We start from the raw sequence: 15,369 nt of genomic DNA, 5'->3' as shown, positions 1-15,369 counted from the left end.
CCTGATGCAGGGCTCGATCCCAGGACCCTGGGATCATGACCTGAGCCAAAGCCAGATACTTAACGACTGAGCCACCCAGGTGCCCCTTGCCTTTCCATTTTTTTTAAGATTTTATTTTTAAGTAATCTCTACACCCAACATGGGGCTCAAACTCACAACACCAAGATCAAGAGTCACACACTCTACCAACCGAGCCAGCCAGGTGCCCCTCTTTTACCTTTCTATATAAACTTGAGAATTAGTTTTTTAATACCCACAAAATAACTTGCTGTGACTTTGATTAGGATTGCACTGAATCTATAAATCAAATTGGGAAGAACTGACATCTTACAATATTGATCATTCCTATCCATGAACATGGCATATCTCTCCATTTATTTAAATATTTTAAAATTTGTTTTGTCAGAGTTGTAGTTTTTATCAATAAAATATAATATTTTATTATATGTGCATAACACATTTTATTCCTAAATACTTCATTTTTGTTAATGTAAATGGTATTGTGCTTTAAATTTCAAGTTTCCAATTTTTCATTGCTGATATATAGGGAAGCAATTGATTTTTTTATATTAAAAACTTGTATCCTGCAAACCTTGTTATAATCCCTTATTAGTTGCTGGAGGGGTTTTTTGTTGATTCTTTGGGATTTTCTACATAATCATGTCATCTGCTAACAAAGACAGTTTTATTTCTTCCTTCCCTATCTGTATACCTTTTATTTTCTTTGTTTTTTTGCATAGCTAGGACTTTCAGTACTATGTTGAATAGGAATGGTGAGAGGGGACATCCTTGCCTTTTTCCCAACCTCAGGGGCAAATCATCTAGTTTCTGTCCATCAACCATTATATTAACGGTAGGGTTTTTGTAATTGTTCTTTATGATTTGGGGGAAATTCCTCTCCATTCCTAGTTTGCTGAGAGTTCTTATTGTGAATAGATGTTGGATTTTGTCAAATGTTTTTCTGCATATATGATTTTTCTTTTTTAGCCTGTTGATGTGATAGTTTACATTAGCTGATTTTTTAATGTTGAATCAGCCTGAATACTTGAGGTAAATCCCACTTGGTCTTGATACATAATTCTTCTAATATATTGTTAGATTTAAGCTGCTAATATTTTGTTGAGGATTTTTGTGTGTATGTTCACGAAAGATACTGGCCTGTAGCCTTCCTTATTTGTAATGTCTTTTTTTAAAGATTTTATTTATTTATTTGAGAGAGAGAGAGAGCATGCATGAGCAGGGCGGGGAGGGGCAGAAGGAGAGGGAGAAGCAGACTCCCTGCTAAGCAGGGAGCCTGTTGTGGGGCTCGGTCCCAGGACCCCGAGATCATGACCCAAGCTGAAGTCAGACACTTAACCAACTGAGCCACCCAGGTGCCCCTCTTGTAATGTCTTTATCTGGTTTTGGTATTAAGGAAATTCTGGCCACATACAATGAGTGAGGAAGTGTTCCCTCTGCTTCTATATTTTGTAAGAGATTGTTGAGAATTGGTATAATTTTTTTTTCCTTACATGTTTGGTAGAATTCAACAATGAAGCCATCTGGCCTGATGCTTTCTGTTTTAAAGCATTGTTAATTATTGATTCAAGTACTTTAATAGATACAGACCTATTCAGACTATCTTGTGTGAGTTTTGGCAAATTATGTTTTCAAGGAATTGGTCCATTTCATCTAAGTTATCAAAATTTGTGGGCACAGAGTTGCTTATAGTATTCCTTTACTATTCTTTTAATGTCCATGGGATCAGGAGTGATGGAGCCTCTTTCATTTCTGATATTAGCTATTTTTTCTTCTCTCTTAGAAAAAAAAGCCAGGTTTGCCTGGCTTGAGGTTTGTCAATTTTATTGATCTATTGAAGAACCAACTTTGGGTTTTGTTAATTTTCTCTATTGTTTTCCTGTTTGAAATTTCATTGATTTCTGTTTTAATTTTTATAATTTATTTTATATTTGCTTTAGGTTTATGCTGCTTTTCCTTCTCTAGTCCTAAGGTGGAAACTTATATTATTGATTTAACATTGTAGTCTATCCTTCCAAAGATATTTTATGCATATAAAGCAAAACAGTACATATATTCTTCTTCCTTTTTTTTTTTTACACAAATGGACGCATTCAATACATACTCTTCTTATTTCTGCTTCTTTTACCTAACAATATATTTTGGAAATCTTTCCATAATAAGCACAGAAAGCCTTTCTTCTTTTTTCTGACTGCATTGTATTCTCATCTCCTATTGATGGGGTGTACTGCTGGCAATTATAAACATGAAATGATTCATTTTGTACATTGAACTGTGTGACACCTTCAGGAGAAATTCCTAGAGTTGGAATTATTGGTTCTAAAAGTATGTATATAGTTTCAGTTTATATTATGAGAAGCAGAATACCATGGCTAAGAGCAAAGAGCTTTAGACTGCTTAAATCCCAGCTTCTCCATGGGCAAGTCTTTGTGTCTGTTTCCTCATCTGTAAAATGGGAATGGTGATAATAATAGCTAGTACCTTACGGAGTTGTTATAAGAATTAAAAGAGATACTACATGTAATACATGACAAATGCTCAATAAAGTTATTATTTTGCCAAATTGTCAGAGAGGTTGATTAGAAACAGGAGTAGGGATTCTTTCCCTCTAACAATAAAGTAGAAATTAAGGGAGATTGAACTTAATGGTCTCAGATTTCTATTTTTTTAAGATTTTCTTTTTTTAAGTAATCTCTAGACCCAACATGGGCTCAAATTTACAACCCTGAGATCAAGAGTCACATGCTCTGCCAACTGAGCCAGCGGGCACCCCAATGGTCTCAGATTTCTTAAGTAAAAGGTAGTATTATCTGCTAGGCAGGAAAGAGATGGAGTTGAGGATGGGGCTTGATGTTTAGAGGAGTAACTGAGGTGGAAGTAAGGGTTTGGATTTGAGGAGATAAAGGAACTATGAAGTTGGGATGTTAGGATGATCATCCCCCATGGACTCTAAAGTCATGCAGGATGATGGTGGGATTGGAGAGGAAGGATGTGAGTCGGGTGCCCATATCTTAAATCTTAAATGAAAATGAGCAACAGGAGGTCAGTAAGTAATGGCAATAACAAAGGCTTGAAACTGCAAAAGGAGCAAGAATTTGCTCCACCCAAAAGTGGAGAATTGGTGGTCTGGAGGCCTTGGGGAGTAAAGGGAACATCAATTCCATTGCCTAACCTGGACATTAGGGGTCTTCATTCAAGAAAACAGCAGGGGAAGGGCTGTCCTCAGAGAAGGGTCCAGTTTAGGTAAGGCAGGAGGTAGAGAAAATATTCTGTAGCTAAGTAAGGAAAACAAAGAAGTGTGTTTGTTTTAGAGAGGGACAATACCAGAAGGCTCCAGGGAAAGGTTTTAGAAAGAAGGAAAGACGCAACTAGAAGAGGGTAGAGTAGAAGAATCATAAAGCAAGATGGGGATGAGCATAAGGATAGAGGGAACCTCAAACCAATGGTGAACTCACTGTCTTGAGAACTGGTGAAAGCTATGGATCCTCTCTCCAGAAAAATATGTATTTATACATACATGCAGAATATGTATGCAATTTCAGTAAGGTCCCAGACTCCATAGACACCCCATTTTTTAAAGTAAACTTTTTATTGAAGTATAGCATGCATACAAATAATTGGTGTCCAGCTCAAAGTGAATATACCTGTGTTACCAGCACCCAGATCAAGAACAGAATACTACCTGAAGCCTCTCCCCAGAAGCCCCACCCTGAGTCCTCTTTCAGTCACTTAACAATTCGCTAGGGTAATGATCACCTGACTTCTAGAACAATAGTTTAGTTTTATCTGTTTCTAAAATCTATATAAATAAAATCATACACTGCATTCTTAGGAGTCTGGTTTCTTCACTCAATCTTATGTTTGTGAGTTTCGTCCATGTTGGTGCATGTGGCTGCAGTTCATCCATTGTCATCTCTGTATACTATTCCACTGTATGATGCATGACAACTTATCCATTCAACAGTTGATAAATACTTGGGTTTCTTCCTAGTTTGGAATTATTACAAATAGTGCTGCTATGAATGTTTTCGAATGTGCCTTTGGTGAACATATGTACAAATGCTGTTGTTTAAATACCTAAGAATGGAGTTCCCTGGTCATAAATTCAGCTGTAGTAGACATTGGGGCTTATGTTTTAGACAAGGAACAAGGGAAAAAGGAAAACAGCAATTCAAAGGAAGTGGAATTCACATGAACTTTCAGTCTGAATTCTGGTATAAAGTTACATGGGATGTTTTGCATTGATCATTTATCAACATTGAAACCAAATTAAAATAACAGTCATCAAAGACTTGATGAATAAATTCAAAGGGAGACTCTTTGAAAAGATCAATAAAACCTTTGACAAATCAAGAAAAAATAGAAAATGCAAATTTTAAGAAATATTAATTGCCAAAATTGACTCAAGAAGACTCAGAAGAATTGAGGAGACCAACATCTCTGGAAGAAACTGGAAAATCATGTTAAGGAGTCATCTCTCTGAAAAAGGCACTGGGACCTGACACTTTTCACATTAACTTGCTTTAGAACTTCAAAGAATAGGGGCGCCTGGGTGGCTCAGTCAGTTAAGCGGCTGCCTTCGGCTCAGGTCATGATCTCAGGGTCCTGGGATCGAGCCCCGCATCAGGCTCCTTGCTCAGCGGAGAGCCTGCTTCTCCCTCTCCCTCTGCCTGCCTGCCGCTCCCCCTGCTTGTGCTCTCTCTCTCTCTGTGTCAAATAAATAAAATCTTTAAAAAATAATAATAATAATAAAAAGAACTTCAAAGAATAGATCACTTCCATGTTATTTAATCTGCTTAAGGACATAGAAAAAGGTTGAAAGTTTCTCCAATAACTTTATAAAATGAGTAAAATCATAATACCAAAACTTGACAGTGCATAAGTAGGAAAACCACTCTTCAAAGTACAGACCTGGCAGACCACCTCCAGAGATGGGCAGAAATTCCATCTCCCACCTCTGTGAGTCTCACTCAGTGGGTCCTGGATGCCTGTCCAAGGACCCACCTCTTCTGTGATGACTGACACCAGGAATGTCCACCTCCCTGGGGCTGTGGCTTCACCTAGTGATTTCAAATCATTGATCAACACTGATGGAGCCACTGAAGGTTTCCAGCAGAAGATAAGACCTTTGTCTGTCAGGAAGACCTACTAATAAGAGCTCAGAGAAACCAGGAAGCCCATTTTGGTATAATGATGATAAGCATAAATACTAGATGAGTACTTACTTCCTGCCAGGCACGCTTCTACCTGCATGATCTCACTGAGTTGCAGCAACCCCAGAGAAGTAGATTCCATTCTTATTTCCATTTTACAGAGGAGGAAACTGAAACTTAATACATGAACATAAACTTAAGTTAATATAAAATGATCATATGACCTAGCAATTCCACTCCCTGGTATACCCCCCAAAGAACTGAAAACAGGGACTCATAGCAGCACTTTTTCAAGAGCCAAAAGTTGTAAACAACCTAAGTGTCCATCAACTGATGAATGGATCAACAAGAGGCAGTATATCCATATAACGGAATATCATTCAGTCATAAAAAGCTATGGAGTTCTGATACAACGTGGGTGAATCTCAGAAACATTATGCTAGGTGAAATAAGCCAGACACACAAAAAACAATATTGCAAGATTCCACTTATGTGAAATAGGCATATTCATAGAGACAAAAGTAGATTAGGTGTTGCAAGGAGTGGGAGGGAGGGGGAGATGGGGCGTTATTTCTTAATGGGTAGTTTCTATTTGGGGTATGAAAATGTTTTGGAAGTAGATAGTGGTGATGGCCATACAACATTGTGAGTATATTTAATGCTGAACTGTACACTTAAGATGGTTAAAATGGGGGACTCCTGGCTGGCTCAGTCAGTGGAGCATGCAATTCTTGATCTTGGGGTTGTGAGTTCAAGCCCCATGTTGGGCATAGAGCTTACTTTAAACATTTTTTTTAATTAAAATGGTTAAAATGGTAAATTTTATGTGTCATATATATGTATATATATTATTTTCATAATATATTATAAAATATATTACATATATTATTATATAACATATAATTATATTATTTAATATTTATATAATTATATTTTATTGGTTATTTTATATTATTTATATTATATTTATGTATATTTATAATATTATTATTTATATATATATTTTAAAAGTAGATTCCATGCCCAGTGTGAAGCCCAATGTGGGGCTCAAACTTATAGCCCTGAGATCAAGACCTGAGCTAGGATCAAGAGTCGGAAGCTTAACTGACTGAGCCACACAGGCGCCCCCTTGCAGTCACTATCTTGTGTGACCGTATACAAGACTGACCTTGGAAGGGATCGCATTTTTTGGCTGTTAAATAAGACTGGGTAAAATATCTTTGACAGTCCCTGCTGGCTGTAACCCTCCTGACAACATCATCTATTCATGGATTTTGACTTTACAACGTGGAAAGTCCCAAGCCTTGATTCCTGACCCAGATACCATTTGCTTCTGGTGCACTCTGTGGACATTGATGAATGGGGAGCTCCAGGGAGGGAGGACCAGCTGTCTACCCCTTACCTAGCCCCCCCTCTTCGGGGTTTGTCCTGGAGTTGAGCCAGCCCTTGAGGAGGCCTCCACTCCTTCCTCTCCTGATTCTGGGAGAGGGCTTGGGCCTGGCTGTGCTCCAGGATAAATTTCCACAAGGCAAGAGATAACACAGAGCCAAGGTGAAGATCAGGGCAGCCCTTAAATAAGGCCTCCTTGCACCCTAGAGTTGGTTGCTGTTCTTCTACTCCATAGCTGTCTGTCCTGCTTGCCGGTGCCCAGCCACCATGTGGGAGCTCTTCGCTTTTTTGCTGTTCGCCCTTGCCTATTTCTTATGGCCCAAGCCAAAATGCCCCAGTGCCAAGTATCCCAAGAGCCTCCCATCCCTGCCGTTGGTGGGCAGCCTGCCATTCCTCCCCAGAGGTGGCCATCCGCACGTGAACTTCTTCAAGCTGCAGAAAAAATACGGCCCCATCTATTCCTTTCGCATGGGTACCAAGACTACAGTGATGGTCGGCCACCACCAGCTGGCCAAGGAGGTGCTTGTCAAGAAGGGCAAGGAATTCTCTGGGCGGCCCCAAGGGGTAAGCAGTGCCCATTATCTCTCCTCTCTCACCAGCCCCGGGGGTTTTGCAGACCATGCCCGGAATGACCCTTCCAGCTCCTATAATTCTTCCAACCTGTAATTCTTCCTAAAACAGACTAACAGGACTGTGGGTGGGGATCGACCCCTCGGACCCCACCCAGCCTCTAAACTAGGCAGGAAGAATCAAAGGAAGACTTCATTTTCTGGGCTGTCATCTCGCCTGGAACTGGATGATGTTCTCTCTGAGTCTTGACTTCCCTAATTAACTGAGGTAGTATATGCAAAGCACTGAGCCCAGTGCCCAGCACAGTAAGTACTCCATAAATAGCCTTTAGGAGTGCTACTCTTCATATGGAAAATGGGATTAAAATGACTACTGTCTTCTGTGGGAAGGTATGAGGGAGAAGTATCCTGGCTTTTGGAGGGAGGGGATTGCTGTTTCTCTGGACCTGTCCCCAGCTGCTCTGGCTCACAGTAGGGCTGACACACGGTGGCATTAAAATGGTTAAAATGGTAAATTTTATGTGTCATATATATGTATATATATTGTTTGTATAATATAAAATATATTACATATATTATTATATGATCTATCCTGCCGAGCCTTCTGTAATGCTCCTAGGGGAGGAAAGAGGCTAACCATCTGCAAATACTGCCAATGCCCCATCCCAGCACCTTGCTGCTGAGTACCCCCTTGGACACCCCAGGCAGGGCCCCCCAGCCACTTATCTCTGATCAGGCCAAGGGCTGATTCATTTTTCCTTGGACAAGTCAGCCAGGTCTGCTGGCCAGCGGCCTCACTCCCAACCCTCCTGAGCAAAGAGGAAGGAGGAGGCTGGTCAGATGGGGCTTGCAGGTCACAGGATGTAAGAGGGGAGGCTTTGAAGCCGGATGCTTTGAAGTCCCTCTGAGAGGAGGTGGAGCGGCCAAGTCCAGATTGCATTCTCCAGATGGAGCCTTATGGTGGGCACACAGCCTTGCAGTAGGAGGCAGAAAGATGAGCAGGGCTACGCCTGCAGCACGCCCCAGAGGGCCCAGGGAAAGGCAGACGTCTGCGCAGTCCTGTATCTACAAGCCCACCTGCTCCTGTCCCCAGGACAGGCACCATTCAGAGAGCTTATCCTATCCATGGCTGCCTTCCCCTGGTCAGAAACTGATAAGAGAGGCCCAGAGGTCACCCTGTCATTGAACTGCCACCCCAGAACTGCATTGTAATTTGGGGTCCCTTTTTTTTCCTCAGTCTGTCTCTCCGATGGAATTAGGAGTAGAGAGGTCTCGGGCCCTGCCCTACCAAGGCCTAACGGTCACGGCAGAGTAAAGCAGGGGTGTCCCACATGGGTGTCAGCATGGCAAGTACCTGCCTTCTCCCACAGGAAGGGTGCAGGAGGCCCAGGGCAAGGGCGGGTCATTGATGTCTGATTCTTACAGCCTTTCCTGCTCTCCAAAGGTAACTCTGGACATCCTGTCTGACAACCAAAAGGGCATCGCCTTCGCAGACCATGGTGCCAACTGGCAGCTGCATAGGAAGCTGGTACTGGCCACCTTTGCCCTGTTCAAGGATGGCGACCAGAGGCTAGAGAAGATCAGTGAGTGCTGGCCGTCCCCTTCAGCTGCTGGAGGGAGAAGGGGCTGGGGAGGGGGCAATGGAAGGCTCAATCTAGTGCCGTCTTGACTGCTGCTGCCATCTGGTGGCCATCTGCTCTATGTCCCTGGCTAAGGCGGAACTGGGAAGGAGGGAGGGTGCTGCTGAATTCCCCACCGTCTTGCCCCTCTCTCCTCCCAGTTTGTCAGGAAAACAGTTTATTGTGTGATTTCCTGGCCACCCAGAATGGACAGTCCATAGACTTGTCCTTGCCTCTCTTCCTGGCGGTGACCAACATAATCTGCTTGATTTGCTTCAACTCCTCCTACAAGAATGGAGATCCTGCTCTGAAGATCATAAAGAATTATAATGACGGCATCTTGGATTCTCTGGGAACGGATAAAATGGTAGACATATTCCCCAGGTTGAAGGTGAGGATGAGGTCAGGCCCCACCTTCAGATTCCAGGAATCCGTGTCCCCAATTCTTCTTACTGCCCAGCTCCAGACCCACTTTTTTCCTGACCACCTCAGCCACAGTGACCTCCACCTCCTCTCATTTTAAAAGCACCACTTCTCTACAAAAATAGGTTTAGCTTTTAACTATGCATTTTTAATATCATGACAATGGCTTTCATTTATTTACCAATTGCCATATGCCCACTATTAAGCACTCCACATGCATTAATCATGTTATTCCCCTTAAAGGTCAGTTTTATTATCCCCAGACAGATGAGAATACAGGCTTAGAGAAATTAAGGAACTTGCTCCAGGCTTCAGACTCAAGTCTATCTTACTCCTAAGGGCTGGGCACACAGCAGAGTTTAATTAGTAGATCTTCCATCAGTGCCTGATGTTTGATTCGATGGGGAAGGGGAAGTGAAGACGATCCTTTTTCCCTTATTTGGAGTTGTCCTAGTTGTCATTAATAATCCCATTCTGTGTCCCCATCTTGCCTTCCATTTTGGCTGAAGGTCTGGGTTAGAGTGGAAACTCTCCAGACACCGAAAGCTAGGATCTGCCTCCAGGAGGGATTCTGGTAGCTGGTAGCTGGAGAAACAAAATTGAAGATGACACTTCTTTCTACTCTCCAGATTTTCCCCAACAAAACCGTGGAAAAAATGAAGAACTGTGTTAAAATGCGAGATGAATTGCTGAATGAAATCCTTGAAAAACATAAGGTAGGTGATGGAGCAGAGGAGACCATGAGTTAGGTTGAAGTGTCATGAAAACAGGGCTGGGGTCCATTTTGGACACTGGAGTATCTCTAGCACCTAGCAGAGAGCCTGGAACACAGTAGGTGTTCAACAAAAAATGACTTAACTAATGAATAAGGGTGAGGAAGTAAGGAATTGCAGAGGATCAGAGAAGGGACCCACTTACTCCCAAAATTTAGAGAGAGCCCTCCTACCTCCACAAGCTCGTAGGTCCTGCCTAGTCTCTCCCCAGTCCCTCATGTCCAGATGGAAGAAGCCTTTGTATCTCCAGGCTGGGATGGAAGTATGGAAGGGTTTTGCAGATGAGGCTCCCACCTTATCACTGTCTCCCAACCTCACCCAACCAGGAGAACTTCAGCAGCGACTCTATCACCAACCTGCTGGACATACTGATCCAAGCCAGGATGAACTCAGACAATAACAATGCTGCCTCAGACCGGGATTCAAAACTCCTTTCAGATAAACATATTCTCACCACCATAGGGGATATCTTTGGGGCCGGTGTAGAGACCACCACGTCTGTGGTGAAGTGGACTGTGGCCTTCCTGCTACACAATCCTCAGGTGGGCTTCTCCCTACTCTGGTCTTCCCAACCACTCTTCACCCCAGCCAGATCCACCTGTGGCCCCAGGAAGAGGGAGATGTAATGTCCTTTGACCTTCCATGCAAGGTGACTGGGTTGCCCCACTCCTAACCCAAGCAGTAGTTGGCTTTGGCCCTAGGGTGGAGCTGCCCCATCTTGTGGAAACAAATCCTGGACTGCAAAGCCACCACTGGGAAGAGTCTGAACCAGCTCTTCTGGATGTAACAATGGGATTCTTCTAAGCCCGTGCTTCTCCTGGGCTTAAGCATGTTGGTCACATCTACCCCACTCTGGCCCTCAGTTGCAGAAGAAGATCCAGGAGGAGATTGACCAGAAGGTGGGTTTCAGCCGCACACCAACTATGAGTGACCGGAATCAACTCATCTTGCTAGAGGCCACCATCAGAGAGGTGCTTCGCATCCGGCCTGTGGCCCCTACACTCATCCCCCACAAGGCTATCGTTGATTCCAGGTAGGCCTTCCCTCCCACACAACACTGCTTTCCAGTCCACCTGGTCCCTCCTCTACTGCCCCACCCCTCTGCTTGCTGGTCAATTTATACTCAACCATTGACCACCAATCGTCCTATCCATGACCCTACTGATCAATATATCTGCCCCCCACTAACACCCACTGACTAATCCACAGATCTAGCTGACCTCCCTCAAAAACTGCCTGCTGCTCTGGAGACATGTGATCTGGAATGATAGACCAGGTGCTCTATGCTCCTACCCAATCCAATAGCCACCACACACACACACACATACGTGCATGCACCAGCTCAAAATGCACACCCACATGCCCTGACAGACATGAATGTCCATGTACACAAGTATTGATACATAAGAGCTAGTGAGGAAGAGGTCTACAGAAGGGCTGGGTTCATATTTGATCTGGCAGAAGCTGAGGAAAAGATGAGGGAGTGGGCATGAGGACATATAGGGCTTTTTCCCCCGGGGGGGGGGGGGACTGTGGAGGCGTGGGGCTGAGCAGTTTGGGGAGGACAATATTTTAGACTCCCCTTTCCTCTCCCTCTTTGGGGCAGCATTGGCGAGTTTGCCATTGACAAGGGCACAAATGTTATCATCAATTTGTGGGCACTGCATCACAATGAGAAGGAGTGGCACCGGCCGGACCAGTTCGTGCCAGGTGAGTCCCTGTTCTGTCCTTCTCCCCAGCCACACAGACAGCCTAGCCTCCGTGCTCCAGAATTCCAGCCCTGTATTCCTTCTGCTAAGCTTTCTACTGGAAAACTCCTGGCTCCAACTACATGAACCTGTTGATAGCCCCATTCTACCCTAGATTTACCCAAACTCGTCACAGCCAGATTTCTCACTTTCTCCTTCCACCAACTGCAAATGTCCTCTAAGAAGCCCTCTAGGTATATGGCTCCCATGAAGTCAGCCCCTCGCCCCTCGGATGGTGGCATTTTCAGTCGTCAGTACTGCCTCCTTTCCATCCTTCCTGAATATTGCATTTCCTCTGTGTGAGTAAGGGCTACCCGAGAGCTGGGCTGTATCTCTCCTCAGGCTAGGGTTCCCCCATGTAAGGTTGTCCACCTCCTCAGATTGGGGCTCCCTGGGCAAGGCCACGTCTCCCCCTTGGGCAGGGCAGAGCCATTCTTATCCTTAGTCCTGTCCTGGCCGTGGCTGACAGCTCTCCGTGTCCACAGAGCGCTTCTTGGACCCCACGAGGAGTCAGCTCATCTCTCCGTCACTAAGTTACTTGCCCTTCGGAGCAGGACCCCGCTCTTGCCTAGGTGAGATCCTGGCCCGCCAGGAGCTCTTCCTCGTCATGTCCTGGTTGCTGCAGAGGTTTGACCTGGAGATCCCAGATGATGGGCAGCTGCCTTCCCTGGAGGGGAACCCCAAGATGGTCTTTTTGATCGAGGCTTTCAAAGTGAAGATCAAGGTGCGCCAGGCCTGGAGGGAGGCCCAGGCTGAGAGTAGCACCTAGAGACTCACCTAGGATCCCCTGACGCCACCCTGTGTGGTCCCACAGCACAGAATTACAGCTGTATGCCCTCCCCCCAGCCTTCGCTCCTTCCTCCTGGCCCACACTGCCTTCTTCCCAGCCTGCCATCCCTGGTAGTGACATGCATAAACAAAACAGCTTTTCTTTTCTTCCTGGTCCCTGAGCAGTTCACTCCTTTGTTCATTTGTTCACTCATTCTTCACAACAGATATTTATTGAGCACCTGCTATGTGCCACTCCCTGTCCCTGGACACTCAAGCTTATATTCTAGTGAGGACTGACAAATAAACATTACAGAGACAGGATCCTAAGTGCTTCGAAGTCAATTTTACTGGGTGTTGGTGAGGAGAGAATGGTGGAAGTGGAGGCTGGCCACTGCGAGCGAGGGGTAGGGAAGGTGTAAAGATGTGGGGGAAAGCATCCCACCGGCAGGCGGGAAGTTCTCGCGGGGGGAGAGGTTGGTGTGGCAAGAGCAGAGTAAATGAAAGGGGAGAGGAGCTTCTGCTGGAGTCAGATTGGAGACAGGGGCCAGGTCCCACAGAGCCTCTGCAAGTAGCAGGAAGGGGTTTAGCTGTTTATTCCTGGTGTGATAGGAAGTCACTGGGCAGTGGGGCGGCGGTGGAGGGGGAGATAAACATGTAAGTGGGAAGGTCTGGTTTGCTTTCTTTTTTTTTTTTTTGAGAAGGAGGGAGGGAGGGAGGAGGAGAGAGACAGAGAGAGAGAGAGGACCCACATGGAAGAGCAGAGGGAGAGGGAGAGAGAAAATCTTGAGAAGTCTCCACACCCAGCATGGAGCCCCCAACTTGGGGCTCGATCTCACAACCCTGAGATCATGACCTGAGTCAAAATCAAGAGTCAAATATTTAACCGACTGAGCCACCCAGGCACCCCTGGTTTGTATTTTTAAGACCTCCCTAGTTGCTGAGTGGAGATTGGTCTGAGAGGGATGAGAGCTGGGGCAGGGAGGAGGTGGTTGTGCTGGTCCAGGAGAGCGAGACCATGGTGGCTCAGCCCCCGGCCATAGCAGTGGAGACGGTGAGAAAGGGTGGGATTGTTTCTATTTTGAAAGTGGAGCAGATCTTAAAAAAAAAAAAAGAAAGTGGAGCAGATCTTGTTTGATCCAATCAGGCCTCGCTGCGCATACCTGGAGGGTTTGGCTTTGGGGGAGTGTGTGCAATCCACAAACTCAACCCACCACTACCTATCCCTCTGTCTTGGTCTGCAAAGACCAGCAGGTCTCCTTTCGCTTGTCCTGTCCTGGGGTGGACACTGCCAGGAGAGGGGTTCTGCAGCGCCCGGCTTTGCCCGGCTCCCCACGCCACAACCCCAGGACGCCTGTAAATGCCTCACTAGAAAATGGCTCCTAGACTTCTGCAAACCTTGGAACCAGCATCCAAACCTTGGCTACTGGCCAGTTTGCAAGCGAAAGATGTCCCGAGACGCCCCGGGGAGAAACTGATCCTTGCCCATTAGCCTAGAGAGAGGCTCCAGTGCCAGCTCCCTGGCACCAGCTGAGCCAGGGTTGAATCATCCACCCAGTCCTTCTCTTCTGACTGAAGGAGGGCTCTGGAAGGGCCAGCGGGGCAAGGCTGAGACCCTGTCTGGCCATGTTTTCAGAAGATATCAACAGAGCCCCTGCAAGGAGGGAGGGACAAAGGTTTCCATTACAGCACACCTTCTTCCCTCAAAAAGCTTTGTTAATCCAGTGACAAGAGACTATTCCTTACTGTCCCCCCAACTCAGCCCTGGCATTTACCGGACAGTAACCCCGGGGTCTTGCTAAAGAGCCCAAGGAAGAGTTTGTGGGCAGTCTGGTGAAATGCTGACACCACTGTGGGCCAATGGGAAAGGGTTTAACTGGAGGCGGCCCCTCCCTCTCCAAGGCTCCTCTGCCCCATCAGCTGGTCGCTGGTCTAGAGCCAAGCCACCCTCAGTTTAAAGCAGAGGGGAGCAGATCGGCTGGAGGAGCGTTAAGTATTCTCCTCTCCAACTATTGGATCAGATCATAGAGTGGCAGGGAATTGAGAGAATAATCCTGCGTTTTGAAGATGACAAAACTGAGGGCCAACTGAGGCAAGGGCAGGGGAGGTAACTTACCCTAAGTCACACAGCTCCTGAGCATCAGGGCTGGGACTAGAACCCAAGATTTCAATGATGCAGGAAGAGGAGCCAGACATGTTTTCTCACCCATCTAGTGTCCGTGCAGAAGGGCTCTGGGGTGTCTGGCCTGGGAGAGTACAAAGCTGAATGTCCTTTCAGAAAATGACCTCATGAACCCCGACTCCTGCCCAAACCGCCCTTCCCCTGCCTGGAAGGCCTTTTCCCACTGACCTAACTCCTCCCATCCTGAGTCTCAGAGTGCAAGCCATATTCTAGGGCATATCTCACGACCCCTAGACCACTGTGCTTGTACTCTTTTAGCACTTAGCTTCTGTTCCTTGGTACTGAACCCCACGTGCACCTGAGCATCTGCCTGGGCTCAAAATGGGTGCAGTGTCCCCCAAAGGCACTGCCCACCCCTATGTCTCTGGAATTCAAGACTGAATCTTCTCACGTTACTTATCTTGCTCAACAGCACCTGGCAAGTAGGTTAGACACACAAAAGGACTGAATCCAATGCTCTAAACCCCTTGGCTAATTGGTCCAGTGATAAATAGACTATCTCCTAATGCAGAAGGAAGCCCAGATTTTTGACAAAGCTGGAAGGTGTTTGCCAAGACCCCACAGTCACATTTTGAGCCTCAGAATGCCCTTAGCCAGTGACATGATGGTAAGTAAACACTAAACAACCAGTTTTCTGGTACTGCTGGGGAAGAGCCATGATTCGTAGTGTTTGCCAATTGCCATGATGTAAACAGTCCCCACTATGAGCAATTTCAGGCCACCCATG

General features: G+C 45.7%; 1 protein-coding gene across 1 annotated transcript; it reads left to right on the top strand.

Annotated features, from left to right (window-relative positions):
* Nucleotides 1-6,777: 6,777 nt before the first annotated feature.
* LOC110589350 (steroid 17-alpha-hydroxylase/17,20 lyase) lies at nucleotides 6,778-12,625 on the top strand. Its single transcript, XM_021699901.1, has 8 exons — nucleotides 6,778-7,124; nucleotides 8,574-8,712; nucleotides 8,910-9,139; nucleotides 9,801-9,887; nucleotides 10,271-10,486; nucleotides 10,808-10,977; nucleotides 11,551-11,654; nucleotides 12,178-12,625. Exons 1-8 carry the CDS (start codon nucleotides 6,828-6,830, stop codon nucleotides 12,459-12,461), a joined length of 1,527 nt encoding a protein of 508 aa, XP_021555576.1. The 5' UTR covers nucleotides 6,778-6,827; the 3' UTR covers nucleotides 12,462-12,625.
* The last annotated feature ends 2,744 nt before the right edge of the window (nucleotides 12,626-15,369 follow it).

This window comes from Neomonachus schauinslandi, chromosome 6 (assembly GCF_002201575.2).
Source record: "Neomonachus schauinslandi chromosome 6, ASM220157v2, whole genome shotgun sequence".
Taxonomy (NCBI): Eukaryota; Metazoa; Chordata; class Mammalia; order Carnivora; family Phocidae; genus Neomonachus; species Neomonachus schauinslandi.
This window is presented reverse-complemented; position numbering and strand designations above follow the sequence as displayed.

Coding starts and splice junctions, on each gene's coding strand:
- LOC110589350 (XM_021699901.1), top strand. CDS start 6,828: ATGTGGGAGCTCTTCGCTTTTTTGCTGTTCGCCCTTGCCTATTTCTTA. Junction 8,713..8,909: donor CCAGAGGCTAGAGAAGATCA/GTGAGTGCTGGC, acceptor CTCTCCTCCCAG/TTTGTCAGGAAAACAGTTTA. Junction 9,888..10,270: donor AAATCCTTGAAAAACATAAG/GTAGGTGATGGA, acceptor TCACCCAACCAG/GAGAACTTCAGCAGCGACTC.